The sequence below is a fragment of the Nipponia nippon genome, unplaced genomic scaffold (assembly GCF_047370975.1).
Source record: "Nipponia nippon isolate SJK-2023a ecotype South Korea unplaced genomic scaffold, ASM4737097v1 scaffold_35, whole genome shotgun sequence".
Classification (NCBI taxonomy): Eukaryota; Metazoa; Chordata; class Aves; order Pelecaniformes; family Threskiornithidae; genus Nipponia; species Nipponia nippon.
Window position 1 is genome coordinate 238,874 of NW_028262353.1, and position 19,002 is coordinate 257,875.

The following is a 19,002-nucleotide window of genomic DNA, read 5'->3' on the forward strand; positions in this document are numbered from 1 at the left end:
GAAAGGGGGCAGAAGTGAGGGCACAGGACGCTGGCAGCCTGGCCTCAGTGCCTACCGCTGTGCCCCTGACAGAGCTCACATTCAAGTGGGTGACCCCGCCGTCAATCTGGCGCCGGTTGCGGTTGGAGGCAGTGGAGGCAGCAGAAGAGGCAGGCAGCTCTCGGTAGGAGATCCTGCCTGTGTGCCAGTTGGTCCAGTAGATCTTGTTGCCCTTGACGTAGATGTCCATGGCATCAATGCGCACGTTCTCGTCACCCTGGAAGGCCGGCTCGTAGGCTGAGTTGGGGTTGAAGGGGTACATGCTCCGGATCTTGTTGTCATCCGCGATGTAGAGGATTTGGTGCTCAGAGCCTGCAGAGGAGGAACTGTTGGTGTGGGCTGGGCTGGGAGTGGGGGGTCAGCCCAGCTCCACAGTGGGGCAAGGGGACGGCATCACTGGGAGCTTGCCACCCCCTTGGGGCTTGCTCTGCCAGGGACGGACAGACTGATGGCACTGATAGAGCCCAGCACCTGCCCTTGGCAGTGCCAGAAGGAAGGGTGAGCAGAGGTGCAGGGGGAGGAGGAGGAGCAGCTGGGAAGAGCAGCTGGGTCCTGCAGGATCTGTGCACGCCCCCATTCCCTCCTGACCTTCTGCCTTGCACATGTTGTCCGTCTTCATGAAGTTCTTGGCACAGCTGCAGATGTGGGAGCCCTTCGTGTTGTTGCAGAGTTGGGAGCAGGTCCCAAAGCGCAGGCACTCATTGACATCTGGGCAGCGGGAGACAGGAGTCAAGGGGGAGACCAGGAGGGTGCCCCCAGGCACACAGCCAGGGCTGGCCCCTCTCTGGGGGCTAGTCTGTGCTACCCAGGGCTCAGAGACCCCGTCTCTCCCCATTCCCCATGTTTGTGCCCCAAGGACACCATTTCTGATGCAGCAGCCACTCCACAGGCGTCAAGACACATCTTACTGGCAAAAACCAACCGTAAACCCAACAGCCCAACCCTGAGCCCTCTGTGGCAGTGGCAGGAAGTACCTTGGCAGGAATTCTTGTCTGGCACCTTCTGGAAGCCTCTGCGGCACGTGCAGTACGTGGTGGACTGCGACTGAATGCACTGGGCCTCATCTCCACACATAGTGGTGTTGGTCGTGCAGTCGTATGACTTGTGGTCTGGGGTGGGATGTGCTGTCAGCACTTGTGCCTTCGCAGCTTCCCCAGTGTCCACCCTCGGCCCCCTCCCGACACCCCAGCTCCCCACCCACCGTGGGAGCAGGACTCCTCATCGGAGCCATCTCCGCAGTCATCAAAGAAGTTGCAGCGGAGGTTGGTGCTGATGCATTTCTTGTTCTCACACAGGAACTCGTTCTTGTCCTGGCTGCAGCTGTTGGGTTTGGCCGTGGGTGACTCTGCGGGAGCATGGGCAGCGGCTGTGACTCTCCGTGTCCCCAGGCACCCAGCCCCATGGGAGCCACAGGGTGTGAACGGTGCAGGAAGGGACCAGGCAGGTATCCAGGATGCCTGCGCCTGCCTCCCGGTTTTGGGAAGGAGTGGGCAAAGCAAACCCCAACACCTGGGCTAAACCCAGGGCTCTGTGAGGACCAGCCTGAGGGCAGCGGCAATCCACTGCCCTGTCCATGCTAGGTGCAGAGCGGTGCCCACGGGCAGCCCCACTCACCGCAGTCCTTCTCATCCGTGTTGTCTCCACAGTTGTCAATGCCGTCGCACTGTCGACCAATCCACAGACATACCCGGTCGTTCTTGCAGCGGAACGGTCTGTTGGGGGGACACTGGAATTTCACTGCACCAGCAAACAGAAACAAACGGTGACGGTGAAAGGAGACGCCATAGCCAGGCTGTCACACTTGTCAGGAGCCGCTGCTCAGCCTCTGCCCGCTCTCCGGGGAGGCCTGTCCCACGAGGGCGAGTGGGCTCCGGAGACTAAAGCAAAGAGACTGAAGCAAAGACAATTGCCTGGTTGCTGGCCCAGCTGCAGGAGGGTCAGCCCTCTTCTCACGCAGCTCCCTGCCCTCTCAGCCCCTGCTCCCCACTGCCTGCCCCATGCCTGGCTCAGCACCTCTGCAACTCCACTCTCTTGACCAGAGCCACCTCCTGCCCCCTTGGCCCCACCAGCCACTCCCAAAGGGACCCATCTAGAGGGGACAGGCAGAGCTGCCAGAGGTACCCACAACCCCCCTGGGTACCCGCAGTAGTGCCTAAGCTCTGGGACTGACACCCCTCCCCGGCGTCCAGGTGCAGGCTGCTGCCCCTATGGGCAGACGTGTGCCAGACAGGGGCCTTGCCAGGAGCGGGGAGAGGCAACGCGGTGTCACTCACAGCACTCCTCGGGGTTTTCATCCGAGTTATCCCCGCAGTCATCCTCCCCATCGCACTTCCAGGCCAGGGGCTTGCACAGCGTGTTGTTGCACTGGAACTCGTCCAGGGGGCACGTGCGAACTGTGACAGCACGGGGGAGGAGGAGACACGTCAGCCAGTGATGCCTGGCTGCCAAAATGCCGGTCTGGGGCTGCAACTCCAATTTCCAGCATAGCTGGGGTTTCTCCAGGGCTCAGATATGTGTCTGTGCATGCCCTGGGGCCAGGCAGTGGTGCTGACACATGCACAGGGAAGCGCTCCCACCCACAGCGGGGACACAGGAGACACGAGGGGGGAAGACGACCAGCCCTGAGGGAGCCACGCAGCGCTGCCGTTACCCCCAGTGCCGCAGTTCTCCTCGTCAGTGCCGTCCATGCAGTCCGCATCGGCGTCACAGCGCCAGCGCATGGGGATGCAGTGCCCATTCTTGCACTGGAACTGGTCGAACTCACAGCGCGGCGTGCAGTCTTTCTGCAGGGTAAGGGCAAGGGACAGCAGTCAGCAGGGACAGCCCTGGCCATGGCAGCCTCCCGTCCTGTGACTGCACCCAGGACCAGGCTCTCAGCCCTACCTTGGTGGTGGGCGACCACCGGCAGAGGCCGACTGGGTGGGACGTGTCCCCACTCCCACACGTGGGCAGGGCGAAGGTGCTGGCAAAGAGCCCTTGCCCTTGGTACCATACCTCATCAGAGCCATCCGCACAGTCGTGGTCCCCATCACACTTCCACCTGCCAGCGATGCAGCGGCCGTTGGCACACGAGAACTCACTCTCCGAGCAGGGCCGGGGCGCTGGGGACAGAGAACACAGGGTGTCCCCCTGAGTGTGGGCTGCAGGCAGGGTTGCAAGGGCAGGTCTCCCTGGCCAACAGCTTGGGGAGCACAGGCTGACACAGACACACGTCCAGTGGCACTGGGGACAGGGAGGGGTGCAAGCAGAGCCGGGGGAACTGATAGAGAGGGGCATGGCTGATACCACCTCCCAGTCCCCTTCCCATCCCACTCCAGGGTTCCCAGCTCCCTGCAGGGAAATGGGGTTTTCAGGGGTACTATGGCCATACAGACTCGCTTCTGGAAGCTTCCCATGTCCCCTAAGTCGTTCTCCACTGAACGCAGCACTAGCTCCACAGCTCCCTGCTGCCCATGTCTGCTGCCCTACTGGCAGCTGCAGGCAGGAGGAAAGGCAGCGATGCCCTAGCCAGGTCTGGCAGAGCGAGCACACCTGTCCCCCCCCTCGCAGGACATGGGGACAGACTCCCCCTCGCAGCTCAATGCACCCGCTGGGCTGGCACCAGCACAGTTGATGCCAAATCCATCTGCAGGAGGACAGCACGCAGCGCGGCCACCCACCCAGGACGGCTCTCGGGACCCTTCCCCTCCCCATTGCCCTGGGGAGGCCCCAGGTGTAGGACATGTGGGGGCAGATGGCCCCTCTGGCCACAGTGCAGAAGCTGACAGGACTGTAGGGGAAGGGGGGGCAAGGGGGGGTCCAGCTGGAGCAGGAAGGGTCAAGGTGGGGACAGATTTTGGAGCAAAGTATGAGCCATGCACGGGCCCCGGCAGTGGAGGCAGCAGGGTCAGACCCTCCCGGACTGTAGCTCCAGTGGAGGGAGATGCTGGTTCTGATGCTCAGTAAATCTGCCTGGGTCATCCAGTCCCGACCCCTCTGCCCTCACCTGGAATTTATTGTCTTCATTTATTCTAGAGAGGCTGTACATGAAATTAAAAGATTTTGGCAGGAACCTACCTCTGAGCGCCCCATAACGACAGTGTGAAAATGGAGAAAAACATAAGATGAAGTGAAATGGCACAAACTCAAAAACACAACGTGAAATCAACAGAAAAGAAAAAAAAGTCGCACCCTAGAGAGCTGCAGGGAGACAGAGGGACCCAGGGCAGGCGCTGCATGGTGGGAAGAGGGTCTGGCTCTGCCTGGGCCCCTGCAGCTGGCAGCAGGCCCTGGTGCCATCCCATGGGCAGCTTGGGCCCCTCTGGAGGGACAGGACCAGGCTCCTGCCCGCAGCAGAGCCCCAAGAACTGTCTCGTCCACGTGGATGGTCATGGTCCTCTGCTGCTTAGCAGGGCACGTGCCGGCACAGCTCGGCTAACAAGCGCTAACTCATTAAGGGGCAGCAATTTGATCATCTGCCATGGCTTCTGGGGACCAGACGCCTTCCCACACGCTGGTCGAGGTCCAGGTTTGTGAGCTGGGTTCAGCTGGTTCCACAGCTCCCCTCCCAAAGGCTCAGCGTGTCCCCACTGCCTTCCCAGGCCAAACTGTTTCAAAGGGTGCTGCCTGCCAGGCTGGGGCCAAAGCACGGGGCGATGGTCTAAAGCAAAGCCGCTCTACCGCGAGTGGGACGAGGTGCCTGTGAGCCCCGTGGGTGAGCACAGCTGTGCAGGGCCTGTGTGCTGCCTGCCAGGGAGGGCATTGGAGTCACTGCCTCCCTTTTTCTTGTCCCACTTGGGGCCTCTCCTCAGAACAGCCAGCAGCCAAGCCCTGGCTGCAGGACCAGGCTAGCCAGACCCCTGGAGTCAGATGTGTTCTGTCCAGGGGGAGAAGGCTGCTCCCTGGGCTCCCTGGCCATCAGCCTCACCCAGCCTGATGATCCCCCCCCAGTAGCTGGGGGGATCGGCAGGCAGAGGGGCTGGGGGGACCTGAACTGCTCCCCTCTCCACTGCACAGCCAGCTCCCGGGATAGCAAAGGCTCGAAGGCGGCACGTACTGCAGCTCTCCTCATCCGAGTTGTCCCCGCAGTCATTGTCGTAGTCACACTGCCAGCGACCTGGCACGCACCGGTTGTTCTTGCAGCGGAACTGGTAGGGCTCACAGGTGCGTTCATCTGGGAGGGACAAAACAGGGACAGGCATCAGCATTGCCCCTGCACAAGGGGAGGGATGGGCACGCTAGCTATCAGGGCAGGTGGTGCTGCTCTCTGCCAGCCTCCCTCTGACCCAGCCTTGCCCATGCAGTCTGGAAAAGGAGCAGCTAAAACTTCCCCCAGCCCTGGGCACACTGGGGAGGTGGAGGGGACAAACAGCGCCAGGGCAGCCTGACCCTCAGGGAAGGTGGGGCACAAGATGCCCTCTGGGTTCGTCTCCCCAGCCCCAGTCCCTGCTCACCGCATTCCTCCTTGGGCTCGTCAGACCCATCCCCGCAGTCGTCCTCCCCGTCGCACTTCCAGCGCGCTGGGATGCACCTGCCCGAGTCCTTGCACCGGAACTCGTCCACACCACACGTCATTTGTGCTGGCGGGGAGAAACAAGATGACATGGATGTGGGGAGGGGAGGTGGGGTTAGCATTGGCTAGGCACATTTCTTTCTCCGCAGGGCTGATTAACACCTTGTGCCAGCAGCCTGGAGCTGACTGCAGCACCCCTGCTTGGAACAGGGTGGGCAAGCTCCCCCCCTTCCAAGCAGTTCTCCAGGGAGAAGTCAGAGAGAGGAGTACCTCAGCAGGACAGATCCAGGCAGAGCCACCACTACAATCACCCACTGCCCACAGCACCTGCAGGGACTGAGCAGGGACCTGCCATCCCGCAGGCAAAGACACGCAGACGTAACTAGCTGCAGGGGAGCTCCCAGTTTTGGTGTGGCCAGATCCACCCCCTTCTCCCCGCGTGCAATTCTTACTGCAGTTGGCAGGTTCATCTGAGCCATCCACACAGTCGTTGTCCCGGTCGCACACCCAGACACGGGGGATGCAGCGCTTGGTGATTGCACACTGGAACTGGTTGGGGGCACAAGTCACCTCCGCTGCAGGAGGGAGAAGCAGTCAGAAGAAGCAGCGGGGCAGGCAGGGGTCTGCCAGCCACCACCCCACAAAAACCGCCTCATGGAGCAGAGAGGCATGCAGATGCTCTGGGCATCACAACAAGCATCTGGCCACGCTTGGTGACCATGTGCACGAGAGGGGAGGGAAGTGGAGCCCTGTGCTGCAGGGAGACAGGTCAGAAGCCACAAGATCCCTCAGCTGTGCAACAGGCTCAGTGCAAATCCACGGCAAATATTGAACTTGCCACTCTGAGGGATTTAAGGATTTTGTTTCCACTAGGAAACAGAAGTGTTTGTAGGCGCAGCGGGGTGACGGTGGACAAAGGCTTTATGCAGAGCAGAGGCAAGGAGAAAGCCCCATGCCCAGGGGCAGGACCACCCAGAAGCCAGCCTGCAGAGAAGCCAGTACCCAAAGACACAGATCTGATGCAGCACTGAACTCCTCACCCTTAACCGTACATGCTCCCCATCCCTAACATGCTTAACAGCTCCACACTTACGGCAGTCCTTCTCATCCTCGCCGTCACCACAGTTGTCCTGACCATTGCAGCGGAAAATGCCAGGGATGCAGCGGTTGGTGTTGGTGCATTTGAACTGGCTGGGCAGACAGACGTGGATATCTGGGAAGGGAGGCAGCACAGTCAAAAGCTCACATGCTGCATCTCTGCTCTACTGGGATGCTGCAGCCGTGCTGGGGTTTGAGGATCGCGAGGGGAGGTGAAGAACCTACCGCAGTTGGCTTCATCCGAGTTGTCCTGGCAGTCATTGTCTCCATCACAGATGAAGGCTGGGTTGGTGCAGATCCCAGTGGAGCACTGGAACTGCCCTGGCCTGCATTTGAATTCAGCTGTGGGGTGAGTAAGACAGAGTGAAATGTTTGCTCTGGGGAACACTTTCAGGGTAAACCTTAACTTCCTGCTTTCCCCTCTGGGGTCCTCAGCAGGGACTGAGCAACCAGCATCCAACCCTGAGCTCTGGTGCAGTGAAGGGGCAGCTCTGCTCTGAGAGCAGCAGCTGGCTGTTGTCTTCCCTGGGGCAATACCCCACACAGGGACAGCGTGTTATGCCACTAATGGGGTAACCCTCCCCTCTGCCGGAGCTGAGCAGGGAGCAGCAGTGCTGTCCTGAAGCCAGAGCAGCAGCAGGGCTTTGGGGGACCAGCTGCACAAGCAGCGCCAGGCTGCTCCGGACGGCACGCAGATGCTGTAGGGCTGGCAAGAGCTGGGCAGCATGGCTGGGGTGCTGGGACACTGGGCTGTGGTCAGCCCCACTCAGCACTCACGGCAGTCCTCCGGCTCATCCGAACGGTCCCCGCAGTCGTCCTCGGTGTCGCATTTCCACCAGAAAGGGATGCACTTGTCATTCTTGCAGACAAACTGCGACGGAGAGACGAGCTTGTGAGGGCGGCTCAGAATGGGGAGGGAGGGAGGACCCCAGAAGGCTTTGTCCCCAGGGAACTCTGCCAAGGGCACTGATCTCTGTACTGTTCCTTCCCAGGTCCCCCCAGGACACTGTGTCCTGACCTAGAGCAAAGCCTTAACCCTGAGCCCACCCCACACAGCCTCTGGGGTTTGAGAGAGGGAGGGGGAAGAAGGTCATTCCAGAGCTGGAGGGTCTCTGGCTCCCCTGGGTACCCCCAAACAACTGCAGTCTGTATGTGCTGGGAAGTGCCACAGGAGGGAGGTGTTGCCCGCGCCTGAAGAAGGTATGCGCACATCAGCACCCAGATGCACAGCACACATCAGCACCCAGATGCACAGCACGGGCACTAGCACAAGCAGAGGAGCTGGGACCTGGTGAAACCACGGCAGGAGGGACATGCACACGAGCACAGGCACATGCTCGCCGCAGGGAGGATGTCCACATAGGCAGGTGCAGGCAGGGGCAGGCAGGCTGTTACCTGGCTGGCCGTGCAGTTGGAGACGCAGGTTTTGCCATCGCTCCCCAAGTAGAAGTTGGTGGGACAAGCACACTTGTGCCCCCCGCCTGGCGAGAGGAGGCAGAGGTTGCTGCAGCCGGCATTGTTGGTCTTGCAGGGATGATTGGGAACTGGGGAGAGCAGGGAGACAACCGTGAGTCAGACCAAGGCAGGGGACCCTCAGGGTGGCACGTGAACCCCCAGCTGCAAGACCCTTCTCGCTGTACACCCTCCTCCTGCAGCCCCTGCCCAACCCGACATCCCTTTGCACATCGTGGCCAGCCCCAGCATCCTGCCCAACACTGCTCCGCAGCACCAGGGCCACCCCAGCCCCTCGGCCCCGGCCCCACGGCTCACCATCAGGCTGGCGGTAGGGGTGGTAGATGTGGATGTCCATGGGGCGGTGCAGTGTGCTGATCAGCAGGGTCTTGTTGGCTCCTGTAGTCTTGTGGGCCCGGTTGATGGACTTCGTCTCCCAGTCGGTCCAGTAAATGAAATCCTCAAAGAGGGTGAGCGCAAAGATGTGTGGGATGTCCTGACTCAGCACTGCAAGGGGGAGCAGGCAGCTCAGCAAGGGGCTGCCCCACGCCACCCCTCCCACAGCACAGCCTTTCTCCAGGGACAGCTCAGCCAGGGAACAAACCTCTTCCCCTGATCAGAGACACAGAGGAGCTGCCGGAGCTGGGGACCGTACCCAGCAGCCCTGGCTCCTGCTCCCATGACTGATTCAAAGCCCACAAAGGCCTGGTGGTGGCCTGGAAGCCCCGGCACTCTCACCTGTGTGCCGGTTGGAGCCATCCAGGCTGGCAAACTCGATGTAGTCCTCCCGTGCATCGGCCCAATAGATCCGGCTGTTGATATAGTCGAGGGTGAGGCCATTGGGCCAAGTTATCTTGGTGTCAACAATCACACTGCGGTTGGTGCCATCCATGCCGATCTTCCCGATCAGGGAGTGGTCCCCCCAGTCTGTCCAGTATAGGTAACTGGGGATGAAACAGAAGAGCAGAGGCAGGCTGAGTCCAGCCCAAGCCACAGCAGTGGCTGCACTCTGCCCATTGTGTGGCTAAACTGATGCATCTGGGCACGTGGGTGCAGGGCAGGGGGAAGCAGCCAGGCATCCCGGAGGCAAGGAGGGAAGGCTCTGTCCCATCTCCCAGCCTCCAGGACTACAGCAAGATGGCAGGGGGTCCACCAGCCCTCTCCCTGCATAGAGGGGAAGGTCCAGGTTCCCCAGGCTCTCACCCATTCTGCACATCCACCACCAGCGCCCGGGGCTCACGCAGGCCCGAGTTCACCAGCACAGTGCGGTAGGCACCGTTGAGCTTTGACACTTCAATGGTGTCTCGACCTTTGTCACACCAGTACAGGTTGCCTCCCACCCAGTCCACAGCCAGCCCGTCAGGGTTGCTGAGGCCAGTGCGGTGAAGAACCTGTTGGGAGAAAACAGAGATGTTGGGGCTGGACAGGGAGAACCAGATCCTGCCCTGGTTCCTCAGAGATGACAACATCCCCCCTTCCCAGTGCATTGTCCCTGCAGATGGTCCTGCCCAGCTCCCTTTCCTCACTCCTGTCTTCCCCCAGCCCTTCTTGCCCACTGCTCTGGGGCAGTGTGGAGCCCACCTCTGATTGGGATGGTGCTGTAAAACATCCCTGTAGCAACCTGGGCTGATGCCCTGAGCCCAGTGATGACCCCACAGCAGAGTTTGTGCCCTCTTCCCCGGTGGCCCTGGTGCCAGTCTGGGCCCCTCCAGGCAGCCTCTCTGTGCAGGAGGTAGGTGAGGACCAGTTGCCTGAACCAGAGGTGCCTGAGGGGCTGCCTCAGTCTCCCACCTGAACGTTGCTCCCATTGATGTGCATGCGGCGGATCATGCTGCCCTGCGTGGTGACATCTGTCCAGTAGATCATCTGCTCCCGATAGTCGAAATCCAGAGCCACCGCATTGTTCAGCCCCTGGGAGGAAGGGAGAAGCACTGAAACAGCCTCATCTGCTAGCACACAGTCAGAGGGACTTTACAAAGACCAGTGAGCTCCCAGCCTGAACTCCCGGTCCCTGCAGCAGAGAAGTTAAAAGCACCTACAGACAACTGTTGTGTAGCCCCTACCTTATAAAGGTCTGCTACCAAAGAGCTACTGTTTACATGGGACCTCCTGTATACTCATAGTGAGAGCTGTTGTTTATACAGGATCTACCATCTGCCTGGGAAGCCAAGAGCCCAAACTCCCAGGCTGGCAGGTCTCCTGCCATGCAGGGCCCCTCTGCAACCCTGAACACCCGGCCACGTGGGGCTGGTGCCCCCTCCTGCTCCCACCTCCTCCCGCACCTGCTTGAGCAGTGTGTAGTTGGAGCCATCCAGGTTGAGCTTCCTCAGGTAGTATCGGTTGGCAAAGATGAGGAAGGGCTCTTCATCTGCACAGGGAAACCACAAGACATGTCAGGGAAGCGCCGCTGGGATGTGGGCAGATCCCCTGCGGACCTGACCCCCTCCCTGCCCCACTGCTTCCCAGCTCTCCTTCATGAGTCAGGTGCAGTTACTTCATCTTGCAGAGCACCATGACTGATTCCAATGCCAGCAGCATCCCACTTTCGCCAGAAGAGCATCCCTGCCTCCAAAGCCCGTTCTTGGCTCTCACCTGTGACAGCTTTACAGCTGGTGGGGTTGTCAGGTTTGAGCTTGTAGCCCTCTATACACAGGCACTTGTAGCTCCCCAGAGTGTTGATGCACTTCTGGCTGCAGGGGTAGGTGGTGGAGCACTCGTCGATGTCAATGCACGTCTTCCCGTCGTCCTTCAGCCGGAACCCGGGACGGCATCTACACTGCAGGAGGCAACCCGGAGCTGTTAGACATATCCAGGGCCCGCACGCTGGGACATGACAGGCATCACCGTGGGACAAGCGGGCTCAGGCACACATAGCTTGCAGATGCAAGAGCAACACACACAAGCACGTGCCAGAATTGCCCATGTATCCATCCCTTGCCCAGCTGGCGCAGGACAGAAGCACCCTCATGCTAAGAGCGTCTGTGGAGGAAGAAGGGAGTGGGAGAGCATCCCTCCAGTTGACCCTCCCAGCCTGCAGGCCCCTACCTTGTATCCAATCTTGAGGTCCTCACACTCCTGGGAACAGCCACTCAGCTTCTTGTTGAGACACTCGTTGATGAAGCAGTTGAGCTCGTCCGAGCCATCCGTGCAGTCATTGTTGTTGTCGCAAAGCAGCGCCTCTGGGATGCACTTCCCATTCTTACAGAGGAAGAAGGAGTCGTTGCACTTGTTTTCTGCAGTGGGGCGTAGAGGAGGTGGCAGTGGTCAACACAAGGCAGCTGGGCAGCCCCGCTCCCCGGCTGTGGCCCCCACAGGTACCTGGGCTGGTGCAGCGTGGGTTCTTGGGCGCCTCGTCTGAGTGGTCATGGCAGTCGAACTCGCCATCGCACTCCCATTGCCTGTTGCTGAGGCAGCGGCCGTTGGCACAGCGGAACTCATGGGGGCCGCAGGTCGGGTACTCTGTGGGAGGGCGGCGGGCTCAGACGGCATAACCCACCTCCCCAAGCTGGTCAGGAGCGACAGGGGCACTGCGGTGGCTGGGCTGCGTGGAGCCGTGGCACGGGTGCCCAAACCCGCCTGCAGCCCACCTCGGGACAGGGCTGCACTGCATGGGCCAAGGAGGCGGCAAACATGAGTGGTTTTGGATCTCTTCAAAACTGCTCTGTGCCAGGGCAGACGCCCTGCAGTGGGGCTTGGGGGGCACAGCTCTCCTGCGGCTCTCCAGCACCCAACCCCTCCCACTCCCTTCTCCTGGTTCACCCTCACCCTGCTCTCATGCCAAACCCCTTCTGGATGATGAAGACCCCTCCAGGGTCCTGTCTCAAAGCCCAGGAGACCCAGCATGGCTGTCAGGGCCAGTGCTACAGGAGATAGGGCCCTCGCTGTCCTCCCCCATCCTGTGGACACCCACCACATTCCGGGGACTCATCTGAGCCATCGCCGCAGTCGTCATCGTGGTCACAGACAAAGTGCTTGGGAATGCACTGGCGGTTTCCGCACATGAACTCCCGCTCATCGCATGTGTTGTTGTACACTGCAACAAGGCATTGCTGTCAGCCCCCCGCCAGACCACATGCTCTCCTGCCTGCCTCCCAAGCCCTTCGTCCTGAGGCACTGGGGACAAGAACTGAGGCACAACCCAGTCGGGGCAAGGACTCCCACTCCTTAGCCCCCAGCGTGGCCCATGCCTGCACCCAGGTAACGTGGTGCCTTTGGCTATTGCTCTGCAGGACGATGCTCTTCCTCTCCTCACAGCCAGGGAAAGGCATCCAAATGTCTCCATGTCCAGGTCTGCTGTGACCACAGCACTGCAGTTTCCTCCTGCAAGCCTGGCAGGGAAGTGGCCAGGACAAGGCATCCTGTCCACTACTGACAGGGACCCCGGGGAGTGGGGCTAGCCCCTCCCAGGCAGCTCTGCCTCCACTACACTCAGCTCCTCTCCAGCCCCTGGCCCCGCTAGGCACCCAGCCCTCTGGGGACTCACAGCAGCCAGCAGCGAGGGTCTCATCAGCTCCGTCTGCACAGTCCTTGTCTCCATCACAGAGCCAGCGCTCTGGCACACACACGTAGGTGCCTGGGCACTGGAAGGATCCCGTGCTGCAGGTGGTCAGCCCTGGAGAAGGGAGAAGCAGGAAGGAGGCCAGTCACCCCCACCGCTGGAGAACCGGCACTCTTGGGCTACATACCCCCACGTCTCGGGGGACCCCAAGACACAGAACCCAGGGAGAGCAGTGAGGACCACGGCACAGGAAAGCAAGGGTGGGAGAAGGGATGGGCAGAGGCAGGAATACACAGAGATGGAGCAGCAGTGCAAGCAGGGACTGAGAGAGGTCAGAGCAGGGGCTGGAGCAGACTCACGGCAGCGGCTGTCCTCATCAGAGCCGTCCCCACAGTCATCTGCCCCGTCACACACCCAGAGCTTGGAGATGCAGCGGTGGTTGTTGCACTCAAACTGCACGGGGTAGCAGAACTTGTCTAGGAGAGGAGGAGAGGAAGGGTCAGAGCTGGGGCGATGCGGGGGGAAGGACACGGAAGCGGAGCACAGCTAGACTGGGCCAGCCAGGCTCCAGGGCTGGAGCCCAGGGTGGTGCTGGGGCTACCGCTTGCCCAGACCTGGCAGTGCCCACACACCATGCTGACAGGCACTACAGCTGTAGGACTGGTGTGGAATTCCCCGCTCTGGAGCTGGGGAGGTTCCCCAGTTCCTGAGCACCATCTGGGATTTGTTCAGGGAGGTTGGAACTAAAAATGCAACTCAAGTGAGCCATAACTGGTCATCCTCAGAATGACCATGGACACTCATGCATGTGCTGAGCAAACAAACACACAAGGACACTTGCATTGGTCACAGCTGAAAGCCCAAGCTTGTGGAATAACACCATAGAGGGGGAAGAATCTGGAGTCTGATCCTTGGCAAAGGGATGTCAGAGAGAGGAGAGGGTCCTGCCTCCCCTCCAGCACGCTTACGTTTGCCACCCTGTCCTATCACCCCAGAGTGCCTTGCTCTCCCCACCCTGCCGCTCACTGCAGTGAGTCTCGTCTTCTCCGTTCTCGCAGTCGTCCTCTTTGTCACAGGTCCAAGTCATGGGGATGCACCTCCCGCTTGGGCAGGCAAAGTAATTGGCTGGACACTTGGGTTTCCTCCCACCTGGTTTGTGAAGGAAATGTCAGTAAGGGTGGTGGCATGGATGTGCCCAACCCAGAACCACCTGACTCCAAAGGATTCCTCCCCAAAAGCCCTCTGTGATCCCTCGTCAATCAGCGCCCTGCAGCACCCTCAGAGCAGGAGCTGCACAGGCAACGGACGATGCTCCTGGTGTGCAAAGCATCCACCGCCCAAACAGACCCCAAAGGGGAGCACCCAGCCACAGGGTCGGCATGATGCCCCTGCTCTCCTAGGCCCAAGTCCCCTTTCCTCTCCCCGCTCTCACCTGGGCAGTTGCGCTCATCTGAGTAGTCTCCGCAGTCATTCGCCCCATCGCACACCCAGCTTGGAGCATAGCACAGAGAGGTGTGTTCGCACTTCTGGAACGTGGTACCCTTCACCCCCAGCTTGAAATAGCTGCTGCAGTCAGTGGCGGCTGCAAGGAACCACACCAGGAGCCCCAGGTGATGGGTGCTGCTCACTGGCAGCACAGTCCTTCAGTCCAGCTCCCACCGTGCAGCATGAGCCCTAGTCCTGCTGCTAACAGCCCTTCCCTCCCCAGAGCAGCACCAAGCTGACTCTGCCCTAGCTGTGCCCCGAGCTGCTGGGACCATGATAAGCATGTCTGGCAGGCTGTCGGGTGGTGAGGTGCCAAGTACGGTGTGAGGGGCTACAGGGATGGGCTGAGGCTGCTTCCAGCCGGTGGGCTAACCTGGGCTGGCCTCTGCTGACAGGATGGGAGCCAGGGCCCTTCTCCCTCCCTGATTCAGCACAAGTCCCAAAGACTGAAATGAGGTGCAGGGACCCAGGCCCCTGCCCTCAGGAACAGAGGGCAGGACCATCTCCAGAGCTGCAGCAGGGCAGAGATGGGGAGGCAGCAGGGAACATGGGAGAGCAGCTGGGGCACTCACTGCAGTTCATTTCATCCGAAGCATCCTCGCAATCGATGAACTGGTTACAGCGGCTCGAATTCCCAATGCAACTCCCATCTCGGCAGCGAAACTCGGTAGCAGCGCAGCTGGTTTCTGCAAGGGGGAAGCCCCGTCAGCGGATGAGGCTGGGCTGGGGGACCCAGTATGTACAGCCACCCCACAGCCCCTGCTCGCGCTGCAGACATGCATGCGTGCACATACACCCACTGCCCAGCACAGCTATGGACCACCTGATCCTGCACTCCCAGCTCTGGTCCCCTCCCGGCTGAGACCTGGTGCTTCTCTGTGTCATGCACTCTGCCTGGCAGCCTGAGCTCATCTCCCCAGCTGGCCTGTCACTAGCAGGCCTGGACGGGCTCAGAGAAGCTCCTGACCTTCCCCGTCAGTTCTGAACCAGGCAGACAGGCTCCTGCAGCCCTGCAGCTCTGAAGGGGTGCTGCCCTTTTCTCAGGAGCACAGGACCCATGAGGAGCAGCGACACTGTGCCTTGCTATCATCTTGTGTTCCTCCTGGGTGTCAAACCACTGTTCTTGAGAAGCTCTGGGTGCTGCAGGACCGTGCTCGGGAGCTCTTCCTCCCAGCTGTCAGGGAGTGAGCTTTACAAAGCGGTCTGTGGCACAAGCAGCATGAGTAAGATTTAGACCTTGACTCTCCGTTAAGCCCTGGCTCACTCTGATCCTGTCAAGCTGAAGGTAACCTTTCCTGAAGCCTCTGTCCCTGTCCCAGACAGCTGACTGAGCCCTGGCAAGGGCTGGCTGGGAGCCAGCGAGTCTGCTTACTGTTACAGGGCACTTCGTCCGAGTTGTCCCCACAGTCATCCACGCCATTGCACCAGTAGCGGCTGGCGATGCAGCGCCCATTCATGCAGTGCAGGTAACCCTTCTTGCACTTGCGGCTGCCTGTGAGGGAGGAGGAGGAGGTGAGCGTGAGGGGAAGGCTGGCGCCCCCGGGTCTCTCAGCTCCTCAGGGACCCTTCAGCAGGGGAAGAAACCACACAGGCAGGATTAGGAAACGGGCTCCTTGTGCTGTGCTGGCAACTTCAGAGGGTTAAGCTTGGCCTTTGCCTTGCAGAGACCCCTCCTGGCTGAGGAGCGAGGGTTGGTGTTAGAGGGAGGTTGCTGCAGCCCCCACCGGGTAGGCTCAAGGCATCTCACTCTCCAGCCTGCCCCGCAAAACTGGAAAAGGTCTGGAGCCCTTAAAGCCTGGGCTGGCTAGGCCCATCTCTGGGAGGGCAAGAGGGACTGCAAGCACTTGCGGGACATGAGAAGACACCCAGGAGTCCTGGCTCCCTTTGCCGAACAGAGCTGAGAGCTCAAGCAAGGTGCCTGTGTGTGCCAGGGGGTGCATGTGTGTGTTTGAGCAAAGCACCAAGAGGAGGAACCTTACTGCAGTAGGACTGCTTCTCATCTGACTTGTCCTTGCAGTGGACCACACCGTCACAGGTCCGGCTGAAGTCAATGCAGTCGCCGTTCCCACACTCAAACTCGTCGTGCACATTGCAGGTGGAATTCAGGGCTGGGGAGGGCGTGGGGAACGTCAGCTCTGCCAGCCTGAGACCAGCCTCTCCTCCTCCCCTTCCCATCCCCATCAGCTCCCGCTTCCACCTCCCCTCCACCTTTGCAGGTGAAATCCTCCTGCAAGACGCGCTCGCCGCGGCAGGAGCAGTTGACGTGTCCTTTGGGTGTGAGCAGGCAGAGATCCTGACAGCCGCCGTTGTTCACTCTGCACGGGGACAGCTCACCTAGGAGAGATGGAGAGCAGTCACACCAGGCACAGTCTCAGCAGTCCCTTCCCCTTGTCCTCCCTGCTGGGGAGAGGAAAAGTAGGGGTTCCTCCCCGAGCTCTTCAGATGGGGCGATGGGGGATGCATGGGGTTGGGGGCATCCAGTATCCCCAGATCTTGCAAGGAGGATGCCCTGGGAAGAGCACAAATGCAGCAAATTTTCTCTCTCTTCAGCCTGCACAGGGTTTGGAGATGGACAGGCCTTGTCGTGAGGGTCCCGAAGGGGCAATGACAGGCCAGGAAGGATGGTGGGATGGGTTTCCCCTTCCCCTGGCCTGCAGATGGGGTGGAAGAGCAGCATGGGGTGGAAGAGTGTCTGGCAGGGGGCTGAGCTGCCTGAGAGATGGGGCAGAGGTCTGGCAGAGGCAGGGGAGCAGGGGCCCATGGTGGTGAGGCTGCAGGTGACGGGTGGGGCGTGGGGCGTCCTTACAGCTGTCGGTGTCGTTGGCCACAGCAATAATGCCCATGGGCTGCTGGGGGATGTCAACACGCAGAAGCTTCATGTCGGTGCCCACATACTTGTTGGCTCGTTGCACAGCCCTGCGCACCCAATCCGTCCAGAAGATGTAATCACCGTAGACAGCCAGGCCAAAGGGGTGCACAGGCTCCGATTTCAGGATCACCTGCCGGACATTGGCAAACCATGAGCATGAGGGAACCTGGCTGTGGGATGCAGCCCCCAGCACCAACCCAAACACAGCCCGTCCCCACGCGTTGGCCCCAGGGGAAGGCCTGACTACCCCCATGCCCCAGGAAAAGCTCTGCTCTCCTTTGACAACGTGCCAGCCCGTTTCAACACTTGCCACTCTCCTCCCCCATCTCTGCCACTGGGGCCAGGTCTGGACTCACGTGGCGGTGGGAGCCATCGTATTCACAGCGTTCGATTTTGTCCAGTGTGGCATCAGAGAAGTAGATCTTCTCGGCCTTGTGGTCAATGGCCAGCCCATTGGGTGTCCGTATGTCCTGGTCAATGATGATGAGGACATTGGCACCAGAGAGGGTGGCACGCATGATGCTGGGGTGCTGCTCATTCCAGTTGGTCCAGAACATCAGGCTAGAAGGGAAGAGACACACGATGCTTTTGCAATCCCAGCTCTCTGCCACATATGTGTTGGCTCAGCCCACCTCTCTGCTGCTGTGGGGCTTCCAAGGACTTTGGGATGGATGGGACATTGTCCCTGCATAAAAAGGGGTGGGAGGGGGATGAATGAGGCCACTGCAGCCAGCCAGGAAGTGTGGTACCACATGGTACCAACCGGCCAGAGAAGGGTATGGGACAGTGATTCTGTCTTTGCTTTGGGATGCTGAAGGGCACGTAGGGAGGGGGGGGAACAGGGCCTTTCCTCCCTGGGGTCCAATACTCTCCGTGCTGGGAACGAGTGCTTCCTCCCCCAGTGGAGGGGTGTCTGCCCAGACTCTGGGCCTGGGACCACATGGATCCCCAGGCAGGCTGGCTGGACCACCAATGGTCACTCACTTCTGGCACTCGTCCAGCACAAAGGCCCTGGGGTGATCGTCCCCCGACATGGTGATCACCGTCTCCCTCTCGAAAGCCCCCAGGCGGCTCTGGTCCACGGTGTGGCGAGTGATGGTGGAGGTGGTGTAGCTTGTCCAGTACAGCGTGTCCCAGCCGCGGTGGTATGCCAGCCCCTCCACCGAGCCCACGTCTGCAGGAGGGGAGGACAGGCAAGGGTCGTGTCCATCCCGTGCTCCTGCAAGGCTGCCTGGCTTACTCTGCACAGCCAGTGCTGACCGTGACACTTGGATGTGGCTTCTTTGGCAGCCTGAAGTTATTGCTTTTAATTACACTGAAAAAAAAACAACCCTCAGAAGCTCTGGCTGCTTGCTAACAGGGTGCTAATGTGGCAGCACCTGAGGGGACTCAGCAGGGCTGAGTCTGTGCTAACGGGTGAGCTGAAACCCCAAGAGACCTCCTGGAGAGGCCTCCTGGGCAGATCTCTGCTACCAACCAGGTAATGACGCTTCCTTGCAGGAAGGCCAAGTGATGTTCACCTACAATGAAATGTTCACCTCTGATCATCTCTCCTGCACTGGTCAGGTCTTGCTCCGAGTCCCCCTGTCCGCAGCAGCTGCTGCCAGGGGAGAGCTGAGGCCCAGAAGCACAATGTGGCAAGACAAAGACTCGTGGCTGACCGTGGAGACCTTCCCTCCAGCTCCCAGGCCAGGAACTTGAACTGTACACTCATCCTTCCTCCCTCATTAACGATCAGCAAAAGGCTTAATGAACCGGCTATGAGAGATAGGCACTGCTCTTCTGATGTCTGTGATTACAGCTATCCCAAGTGCCAAATGTAAATACATTCATTAGCGAACACATCTATAACCCATACTGGAGGTCCTCCCTAGTGACGCAGAGCAGCAGACATGGTCTTTTTAACTCCTGTAGGAGCCAATAAAACCAACCAAGTGCAAACCAACAGCTGGAGGTGAAGACAGGGCCAGGCACGGCCAGGTTTGCTCAGGCTCAACGGGTCTGTCTTGGAAGTCAAATGCAAACACAAAGCAGATCCCAAGTTTGCTGCAGTGCCTTGTTTCTAGAGCA

The 19,002-nt window shown here is 60.1% G+C and overlaps 1 protein-coding gene across 4 annotated transcripts in view; it reads right to left on the bottom strand.

Moving 5' to 3' along the window:
- LRP1 (LDL receptor related protein 1) overlaps positions 1 to 19,002 on the bottom strand; it is a 91,994-nt gene that overhangs the window by 5,765 nt on the left and 67,227 nt on the right. For 2 of the 4 annotated variants that reach the window (XM_087771091.1, XM_087771094.1), the window contains 35 exons: positions 17,917 to 18,106; positions 17,289 to 17,493; positions 16,870 to 17,062; positions 16,272 to 16,397; positions 16,043 to 16,171; positions 15,436 to 15,555; positions 14,636 to 14,749; positions 14,011 to 14,160; positions 13,593 to 13,727; positions 12,938 to 13,054; positions 12,564 to 12,692; positions 11,991 to 12,113; positions 11,399 to 11,539; positions 11,126 to 11,313; positions 10,673 to 10,856; positions 10,363 to 10,448; positions 9,872 to 9,991; positions 9,284 to 9,471; positions 8,819 to 9,024; positions 8,399 to 8,587; positions 8,024 to 8,172; positions 7,406 to 7,499; positions 6,854 to 6,970; positions 6,624 to 6,743; positions 5,983 to 6,105; positions 5,472 to 5,597; positions 5,075 to 5,191; positions 3,034 to 3,140; positions 2,690 to 2,822; positions 2,313 to 2,432; positions 1,654 to 1,776; positions 1,241 to 1,384; positions 1,014 to 1,148; positions 628 to 747; positions 80 to 351 (listed from right to left, as the gene is read on the bottom strand). In XM_087771091.1, the coding sequence (XP_087627217.1) occupies positions 80 to 351; positions 628 to 747; positions 1,014 to 1,148; positions 1,241 to 1,384; positions 1,654 to 1,776; positions 2,313 to 2,432; positions 2,690 to 2,822; positions 3,034 to 3,140; positions 5,075 to 5,191; positions 5,472 to 5,597; positions 5,983 to 6,105; positions 6,624 to 6,743; positions 6,854 to 6,970; positions 7,406 to 7,499; positions 8,024 to 8,172; positions 8,399 to 8,587; positions 8,819 to 9,024; positions 9,284 to 9,471; positions 9,872 to 9,991; positions 10,363 to 10,448; positions 10,673 to 10,856; positions 11,126 to 11,313; positions 11,399 to 11,539; positions 11,991 to 12,113; positions 12,564 to 12,692; positions 12,938 to 13,054; positions 13,593 to 13,727; positions 14,011 to 14,160; positions 14,636 to 14,749; positions 15,436 to 15,555; positions 16,043 to 16,171; positions 16,272 to 16,397; positions 16,870 to 17,062; positions 17,289 to 17,493; positions 17,917 to 18,106 (5,033 nt within the window). Of the gene's footprint in view, positions 1 to 79; positions 352 to 627; positions 748 to 1,013; positions 1,149 to 1,240; positions 1,385 to 1,653; positions 1,777 to 2,312; positions 2,433 to 2,689; positions 2,823 to 3,033; positions 3,141 to 5,074; positions 5,192 to 5,471; positions 5,598 to 5,982; positions 6,106 to 6,623; positions 6,744 to 6,853; positions 6,971 to 7,405; positions 7,500 to 8,023; positions 8,173 to 8,398; positions 8,588 to 8,818; positions 9,025 to 9,283; positions 9,472 to 9,871; positions 9,992 to 10,362; positions 10,449 to 10,672; positions 10,857 to 11,125; positions 11,314 to 11,398; positions 11,540 to 11,990; positions 12,114 to 12,563; positions 12,693 to 12,937; positions 13,055 to 13,592; positions 13,728 to 14,010; positions 14,161 to 14,635; positions 14,750 to 15,435; positions 15,556 to 16,042; positions 16,172 to 16,271; positions 16,398 to 16,869; positions 17,063 to 17,288; positions 17,494 to 17,916; positions 18,107 to 19,002 lie in introns of those variants that run through there. The other 2 variants (XM_087771092.1, XM_087771095.1) reach the window with 2 other exon arrangements.